At 39.6% G+C, this 9,730-nt stretch overlaps 1 protein-coding gene across 1 annotated transcript in view; it reads right to left on the reverse strand.

Annotated features, from left to right (window-relative positions):
- Positions 1 to 9,730, reverse strand: part of LOC102757949 (UDP-glucuronosyltransferase 2B31-like) — a 17,267-nt gene that overhangs the window by 1,131 nt on the left and 6,406 nt on the right. The window contains exons 2-4 of the mRNA XM_015571430.1: positions 3,940 to 4,071; positions 1,525 to 1,612; positions 165 to 384 (exon numbers count right to left, since the gene is read on the reverse strand). Coding sequence (XP_015426916.1) covers positions 165 to 384; positions 1,525 to 1,612; positions 3,940 to 4,071 — 440 coding nt within the window. The remainder of the gene's footprint in view (positions 1 to 164; positions 385 to 1,524; positions 1,613 to 3,939; positions 4,072 to 9,730) is intronic.

A 9,730-nucleotide genomic window follows, 5' to 3' on the forward strand; every position in this document is an offset into this window, starting at 1 on the left:
CTGTGAAATAAATGAGTGGTTGAAAATAAAAGTAGATTTAAGATGGGTTAACTCATGTTAATAATGTCAAAATTAGCCTCTTAAAAATGGGATGAAACTAAGATGCACTATTGACAAAATAATCTATGTATAAATACTATCTATGAAAAATATGTGACACTTACGAAGGGTCATTAATGACAGTCTTCAACGCATTGAGCAAATCTGTACTTGAAATAGTGTTGAAGTCCAATCTGACAGCTGCTCCCTTGGTCTTCATGTGAGCAATGTTATCAGGTTGATCCGCAAACATAGGAAGGCCCACCATAGGGATCCCATGGTAGATCGCCTCATAGATGCCATTGATTCCACCATGAGTTATAAAGGCTTTGGTTTTTGGATGACCTAGGATTGGGTGAATTTCAGCAAATTTTGTATTATAAATCTTGGAATAAAATGAGAGTTGGGTAATAAAGGCACAGAGACAATATATTTAGCAACAGATTGGTCTACACTTCAGAATGTATTAAAATGTCTTTCAGAACTCTTAGGAAGAGGCACCTAAGTCTGCTGGAGAGGCAGTGAAGGCTTACATAGAAGATTAGTGTGTTTCTTTTGACTTGAAATGAATACAAGTTGCCAGTGGGCAAATTGAAAGAGAATATTCTGGTTTTAAAAAGTATATGAAAAAAAAGTGGTGGTGCATGTTGAAATATATTCTCTTAATAAAATAGTGAATCACAGAGTGTGATGTGTAGATGTCAAGGCAACAGACAATGGGATGTAGGCAGTGGCACAGGAATCAGAGGAAGGAAAAGCTACACATTATCATGAAATATGTTATTATGCCCTAGCTGGTTTGACTCAGTGGATAGAGCGTCAGCCTGCGGACTGAAGGGTCCCGGGTTTGATTTCGGTCAAGGGCACATGTCTGGGTTGTGGTCTTGATACCCAGAGGGGTCATGCAGGAGGCAGCCAATCAATTATTCTCTCTCATCATTGATGTTTCTATCTCCCTTTCCCTCTCCCTTCCTCTTTGAATTAAACAAACAAACAAACAAACAAAAGAAAGAAAGAAAGAACTGGGAAGCAGTTAGCTGCTCTTTAAAAAAAAGAAATATGTTATTACTTCGGAAAGGGATATTAAATTTTTTCCCAATGGAAAACGGAGAGTCACTGGCAATAAAAGAGGAGTGGATATTTTTCAGGGGCACCTGTACACCCTTATCGTGGATTAAACGATTGGTATAAGGAGAGAATTAGGAGGCAGAGTGACAATCAGAAAGGTGTTGAGATATTCTCTCTGAGAGGAATTACATATGAAATAAAGATCTTTTGTTTGTGGCCATAAGGAACATGGCTGTGTAACATAAGATGCCAACTTATAGCTTATCCTTTTCCCCTAGGACTGGGAAAGAAATATTGGGAAGTTCATTTTTATCTTTGAGTTTTTCAGTAAGAAATGACCAATACGTTTCTATCCTAGTGAACTGTTTATCATTCTGGTTGACTTGATTCTGATTTCAGGGTTTTCCAGAATCTTACCAAGAAGGTCATTCTGGGGGATCCATTTATAGAGCCGGGTATTTGGCCCTAAGGTATCTGGTTTTTTGCCATCATATCTCCATATAACCTGTTAGGGTAAAGAAGGTTATATATTACGTGAGTCAAACTGCAGAGTCTATGCATTTATTTTAATTATTTATTATTCTAGCTGTCATCATCTAGATTTAATGTTAACCTGTTTATTTCTTTTTGAATGATGGGGAAGTGGTTTTATTATATTCACTAATTTCATAAAGTATCTTAGAATTTTACATAATTTGATTTACAAAATCAAGGCAATCAGCTATTTGTGAGAATTAAATCATTTTGATATTTAAGTTTATTATTAATAATAAGTATAGTAAATAATGTCTGCTTAATGAGTATATTTAACTTCTTTTAGTTTTCTACTTATTAATCACCACTTCCAAGTGGTAATTTTTACCTAAATCCAGTATTATCACTCTAGCTAGGATTGAAAATTTTCTTAAAATGTAGAAAAGAAAAGCCATTCGCACTTTATAAATAATAGTTTACCTGTTGAAAAGATCAAATATGATGATGACGGTAAATTTTTTTCATCTGATTGTTAATATTTCACAACAGGCTACAATGCACTGACAGCATTAATTAACATGGTTAATTAATTATAAATAGCCAAGCAATTTATAAGTCTACCAGTGAGCTGGATTCTAGTTTATACGTGGTTAACACCTTTTTGCTATGTGAGTGTTAAAGTTACTTCAGGTTCTCAGTAAACTTGCGTAGGTGATAGGAGAAAGCTACATTAGTTAGTAAGCTAAAAGTAGCTCACAATTATCTGGAGACTTCAAATGTATTTTATGTATTAGAATAACTCACTACCATAATTTATGGAGAAGGGGGAGAATCTGAAACTGGGCCACACTAGGCTTGCTTCTGATTGATTTGTTCCTCCTCCTCTTCTTTCTCATACTCCTCATCCATCATCATCATCATCATCATGTTATTATTCTGATGGGTTGTTTTGGGGCCACATTTTATAAAACACTGGGTCACCTTGAGGGCTGGACCCACCTACACCCTTCTTTTATGTCTTCCTGCTTCAGAATTTAGCAGGGCCCAGCCCACCAGAGAGGTTCTCTTTTCTTTTTTTCACACCAGATTTTCTCTTTCTTTAAGTCATTGTGGCTGGCTTAGGTACTGGATGCAGCTTGGTGAGCCCTGCATATCCCTAGTCTGAATATCACCTTGCAACACTGAATAGGCCTAATCCAAAATTCAGGGAAAGTAGGAGAGGCCTGGATTACCTGGCAAGTGTAAACTCTATGATGCCTTTCAGATTGTTATCATTCCCTGGTTAATGTTAAAATTTAACTCCATTCTCAGAACATCTGTAGTGTGTACATTATTCTAAGAATCCTGCAAGGAATTAAGCAAATGAAAGGATAGAATTTGGTGATATTTATTCCTGCCCTATAATCCTATATAATAAATCTTAATACGCAAATCAACTGAATAGCCGGTAGAATGACCGGTCACTATGACATGCACTGACCACCAGGTGGAGATTTGCAGTGGTGGATAGGGGCGGGGCTGGCCAGTGGGTGGTGCCAGGCCACTAGTCAAGGTGGGTGCCACTGTGGCCCCCCAATGGCTCCACCCGCTGGCCGCCCCACAGATGGCCCTGATTGCTGGCCAGGCCTCACTTATATTCTGGGAACAGTCTCTTAGATTTAAAAATTAAAACCAGGCAAGGCTACTCTAACACTGAAAAAACAGGATGATGCAGCGAAGACATGCATGGACTCTGGCTTGCACATTTTGTGGTCAGCCCTGATTCTGAGACTTATAACTGTGTGACAAACCCAAATTTCTCTCTGTTTCAGTTTTTCCACCCATAAGATGGGGAAAATGCTATTGCTGCCTCAGAAGGATCTGTTATGTGCTGCATTTTATAATCAGGTAAAAAAAATGTAGCTGTCCATACAACAGCAAGATGCTTTTCACCTGTATGAAAAGTATGGCCACTGGTGCATGCGGCGTCCCAGATTGCAAGAGGGATGTCCAATTGCCGATTTAGGCCCAACATCTCCGAAGGGGTCCCCGATTGCAAGAGGCCACAGGCTGGGCTGAGGGACACCCCAACCCCATGCACGAATTTTGTGCACTGAAACTTTAGTACTATTATAATACCAAACTTCACACTGTACTTTTGAAATATACTTCTTTGTGACCAGAATATTAATGCCAAAGTTATTGTCCATCAAAAACACCCTCTGTATTACTTTAGCACTTGCCATGTGTATTTTGTTTTACAAATTGGTATCTAAGATCATTGAAGCTATCTTAATACTTTAACTTTCATGTAGAAATTTTTTAATCAGACACTTTAACACACTCATTAGTTTTCTGCTCTAAGATAGTTTATCTAACCTTTTGAGGAACCTGGGCAAGGGCTGATGCAATCACATTGGCTCTTTCTTCTGTCATGTTAGTGACCATCGACCCCAGGGAAAACACCACGATACCATTTTCTCCAGAGCTCTGGACAAACTCTTCCATTTCCTGTGAAGGAAGAATTTTTTCCATTACAAAAGACAATAGCATAGTGAACACTATTGAAGGGATTGCTACAAACAGCCAAAGAGAAAATTAAGTATCATAAGGAATTATTAGTGTAGTTCTTGTTATTTTAAATTGTGTTAAAATACATATAATATACTTACCATCTTAACCATTTCTAAGTGTACAGTTCAATAGTATATATATTCTTTTTGTTGTATAATCCATCTCCAGAAATTTTTCATCTTATAAATTGATACTGTATATTTCTTAAACTGTAATTCTCCATTTCTCATTTTAACAGTCCCTAACAATTATCATTCTTCTTTCTGTTTCTATGAATTTGACTAGTCTAAATCCCTTAGGTAAGTGGAATCATGCAGTATTTGTGTTTTTGTCTGTGGCCTATTTCACTTAGCAAAATGTCCTTAAGATTCATACATGTTATAGCAGGTGTTAGAATTTCCTTCAATTTTAAGGCTTGGTAATGTTCATCTACAGATACCCTGAGCCACCAGAAAGACAAATAGGTCCTAGAGAAGGGGTGGGCAACCCCTGGCACGCGTGCCAAACATGGCACACCAGTAACTTTTGCTGGCATGCAAAACCCTCTCTTATAATCTTCCATTTACAATTTTTTTCTTAATATCGACTTTTTTATTTTTCAGATAAATTCAGTGTAGGTGCATCTTAGATAAATAATTTTAAATAACAAGTTATCTTAAAGACCATAGACATGGATTGACGAGAGAGGGGAAGAGTAATTTCTATGCCTCTGCCTTAACTTTTCCTGCCTTCCTAGATCTGACCCATGTTTTGGTTTCAGCCTCAGACGCAATGGGTTTTCATTAACCGCCTCACCTACTTATTCAGAATTTCACTCTATAAAAATGAAACCTTCTCTTTCGCTTTGCCCACCGGTACTAACAAAAGGGGAATAAATTTCTATGTTTCTCTCAGCAGCAAAAGTCCCACTGATAATATCAAACGGAATCATAAAGTTTTCTGTTGGACTATCAGTGTACATGTATACATTCTGTCAAACTACAGCGGGAAGGCTGGGGAGGGTTGGGAGGGGAAGGGGATGGGTACGAGATCAACAGAAGGATTTGTATGCACGCATATAAGCATAACCAATGGACACAAGACACTGGGGGGTATGGGAGGCTAGGGGAAGGTCAAGGGGAGAAAAAAAAAAGAAGACGTATATGCTGGGAAAAATAGAAGGCAGCAGGAAGGAGGATGATCAAATATGAGATGAATTGACTCCATAACAGAAGCCATAGGCATGAGTCTAAAAGAGTTGATAGAGCTGTTAAAACTAGGATTTTGTGGCCATCACTCATTCAAAAGTTCCTCAGGAGTCAGAGCTGACTCAGCACATAACACATAATATACCGTTGTGTGTATTGATTGTTATTGATTTATCTATCAATGGCGCTTGGGTTGATTTTATCTTTTGGCTCTTGTGAATAGTGTTATGAATATGATTCTAATGTCACTATTTTGGAATATACCCAGAAGTTCTATTGCTGGATCAAATGATAATTGTTTTTATTTTTTTGAGGAACCTCCAATTCTCTTATAATCGGTAGCTGTTTTGAAGAGACCTAATCCCTTAGTTTTTTTGGAGTATACAATTGATGAGCTTGAAATCCCTTATTATATACTGTTGGCCCAGTTCACAGATTCGTGCACATTGAAAGGAAATTAATTAGAAAGTGGGGTGGGACTTGGCGAGACAGGCTGGGAATACCCTGGAGCCAAGTTCCTGCGGTCCCCTCCCCAGCCGGCCACACCTGGGGTGGTGCTGCGGCTCAAAGGGTATCTGAGGAATGAGTGGGTATCCCTCCAGCTGTCGGGGTCCCTCAGCCTGGCCTGTGGGGATGAAGCTGAAATTGGCTCTCTGACATCCACTGAGGGGTTCCAGAGTGTGAGAGGACACTCTCCACAGTTGCTGTCATACAGGGTGTGGAATGCAAACACAAGGGTGCAGTAAACCAGATTCGGGGCTGCCAGTGCCCCAGCAACAACATAACCCATGGCTGAAGGTGGAATCACGTTGCCCCGCAAAGAATCAATCTCCCTCCTCTCTGGTTCTGGGGTGTGTCACCTGAGAACCGAGAACCGTCACTGCCAAGTCACTGCAGCTTGGTAGCTCTTGTGTCTTTAATATCTATTGGTCGGTAGGTATGATGTGTACTGACCACCAGGGGAAAGATGCTCAATGCAGGAACTGGGCTCATGGCTCATGAGCACAAGTGGTGGCGGAAGCCCCATGGGGAGCAGACCTAAGCCTTCAGTCAGACATCTCCTGAGGGCTTCCAGGCTGGGAGAGGGCGCAGGCCAAGTTGAGGAACTCCCTCCCCCACCCCCACACCTTGAGGGAACTCTAGTTAGTTTATAATTTGTATCTATAAGTCTGTTTTTGGTTGTTTTTTTCTTTTGTTTTGTTTTAGATTATACATATAAGTAAAATCATATAGTATTTGTATTTTTTTGTCTGATTTATTTAACTTAACATAATACCCTCTAGGTCAGTGATGGCGAACCTATGACACGTGTGTCAGAGGTGACACGCAAAATCATTTTTTTGGTTGATTTTTCTTTGTTAAATGGCATTTAAATATATATAATAAATATCAAAATATAAGTCTTTGTTCTACTATGGTTGCAAATATAAAAAAAATTTCTATATGTGACACGGAACCAGAGTTAAGTTAGGATTTTTCAAAATGCTGACACGCCAAGCTCAAAAGGTTCGCCATCACTGCTCTAGGTCCTTCCATGTTGTTGCATTTAGCAATATGTGATCCTTTGATATTGGTGAGTAATTTTTCATGGTGTGCATAGACTGCAAGGATTTTACCCATTTATCTATTGATGGACACCAAGGTTGCTTCCATATCTTGGCTATTGTAGTTAATGCTTAATGAACATGGGAGTGTATATATCTTTTCAATTAGTGTTTTTGTTTACCTCTGATATATACTCAGAAGTGGAATTGCTGGATTGTATGCTATTTTATTTTTAATTTTTTTGAGGAACCTCCATACTGTTTTCCATAGTGGCTCCAGCAATTTACAAACTTGCTCCATACACAGGAGTTCCCTTTTCTCTACCTTTTTGACAACACATTTTATTTGTTGACTAATTTCTGGATATTTATTTTGTATTCTGCTACTAAATTAATTTGTCAATTCTAGTAGTTTTTTGTGTGGAATCTTTAGGGTTTTCTATATACTAGTACAGTATCATGTCATCTGCAAATGGTGACAATTTTACTTCTTCATTTCCAATATAAATGCCCTTTATTTTTTTCTCTTACCTGTGATTGCTCTTGCTAGGTCTTCCAATACTATGATGAATAACAGTGGTGAGAGTGGGCATCCTTGTCTTGTTCCTGATCTTAGAGGAAAAGCTTTCAGTGTTTCACCACTGAGTATCATATTAGCTGAGGGTTTGTCATATATGGTCTGTATTTTGTTGAGGTACTCTATTAATTGGTAGAATTAAATGTTCAGTAGAATTTGTGAAATCATCTGGTCTTAAACTTCTGTGTGTTGAGAGTTTTTTTTTTTTAATACTATTTCAATTTTCTTGCTAGTAATTGATATGTTAAGTTTTCATGCTTCTTCCTGGTTCATTCATTGAAGGTTGTATGTTTCTTGTATGGCTCTTTCTCTGGAGATTTTTCTATTCTTTCATTTGGGGCCTGTTCTTTTGTCTCCCTATACTTGCTGCCTCTTTGTGTTTGTTTCTATGTATTAGACCAACTTGCTTTGACTCCGAGTTTTGTGAATTCCCTCATTTGTTTTACTTTCTTTGTTTATTTCTAAGAATTAGATGAAACAGCCACCTCTCCTGAACTTGATGGAGTGGCTTTGTGTAGGAATGACCTTTGTGTAGTCTGTGTGTGCGGGGTGGCTTCAGCAGCCTGGCTGGAATTGAAGTGGTTGTTTGAGATATCAGGGGTTCCCTGGCATGTAGGCTAGCCACAGTTGAGGCAAACATGACCAATTTTATCAGGATGCCCAGCCTTGGGGGCACCCTGGTAGGCTGGATGGCTGGTTTGGAGCAGCCAGTGGGATATGGCTGCAGCATTGCCATGGCAGTTTGTCTGTCTGAGCCTGGGGTTGGTGTGGGGTGAGTGGCTTAGGGCGCGCTATGGTGGCCTTGCAGGTGAGCTACAGCACTTGAATTGAATTCTTGCCCATGCTATCAGTGGAAAGAGAATGTAAACATTGGCACTCACAGGTACCTCCAATCCCAAAGAGTTTCCACAGAGTCTGGAGAGTTCTCACAGCCTCTCAACCTTCTCTACAGAGTCTCTCTCTCACAGTCTCTCTCTCATTTGTTGTGCAGAAGCTGTTCCGTCAACCCTCAGATGTTTTTCAGGAGGAAATGCTCTTCATGTAGGTGTACATTCTGAGTGTTCATGGGAAGGTGTCAGTTCAGGGTCTTCCTATGCTGAAATCTTGGACCTCTCTCCCTAAATCACTTCTTACACGCTGGAGGATTACTATAATTCAGGAATCTGGTATTATTGTCCAGAATATCCATGAAATAGCCTTAAGATTTCTACTTATAATCCAGGATTATCCTTATATAGCTATTTATCTGAGTGTCCATGTTTCTGACATGTATGTGTATGACACCTTTTGCTCTGAAATCATGTTGTACGTTCTAGTAGAATATGCTATGTGTAACCGGCTGTGAGGGGCCCTCATCATCACCTCGCTGACTCTCCCAGAGAGCACCTGCCCCACAGTGGGGAGGTACAACTGGGCTTTCTGCAGCAAAGATCTGGTCACCCTCTTGAGTAGCTCAGTTTGATGTACTTAAAGTTTCTGGTGAAGTCATGTTCACCTGGAATTGTTTCAGATTTATTCTGACTGTGGTCCCTGATTTTTTTTTATCAGTTTTCAAATTTTATTACTTTCAGTGCTAGAAAAATTCCTGATTGCTCAATGTACTTTCTAGTTCCCCACCCCCAAATATGCACCAAATGTGTAAGAAGCCAAAATTTTATATCTATTCCAAACTTCATACTCTTCTATCCACCCCTATCGCCTCTGCTGATTTTCTGTTTTAAATAGTTTACTTGTGTGTGTTTTTTCTCTGAAAAATAAAGACCTAACCCTTCTAACATAAAAAGTTAACTTTCTCATTCTAATCATTGCTTCGTTTTTGTTTAAAGATTTTGAGATATAATCTACACTAATAAAAGAGAAACATGGTAATTGGCGTACGACCGCTACCCTTCCCATTGGCTAATCAGAGAGATATGCAAATTAACTGACAGCCAAGATGGCAGCTGGCAGCCAGGCAGCTTGAAACTAACATGAGGCTTGCTTGCTTCAGTGATGGAGGACTCCAATGTTCCCAGCCTGCGGCTGCAGGCCTCTGAGCTGCAGTTTAAGAAACTATGTAACAAATACCACCAGACTTCAGCCAGCAGGATTGCAACATTGCAAGCAAAGGCCAGAAACCTACTATCAGCCGCGGAGGCCTAAGAGCTGGAGCCAAGCCTCAAAGCTAAAGCTGACCCAGAATAAAAAAAGAAAAAAGAAAAAAAGGAGCAGTTGGGAGCTTCAGTCACCCCCAGCCTGAAAACAGCCCTCAGCCCCTCACCCAGACTGGCCAGGCACCCCAGTGGGGA

Source organism: Myotis davidii, unplaced genomic scaffold (genome assembly GCF_000327345.1).
Source record: "Myotis davidii unplaced genomic scaffold, ASM32734v1 scaffold3669, whole genome shotgun sequence".
Lineage (NCBI taxonomy): Eukaryota > Metazoa > Chordata > Mammalia > Chiroptera > Vespertilionidae > Myotis > Myotis davidii.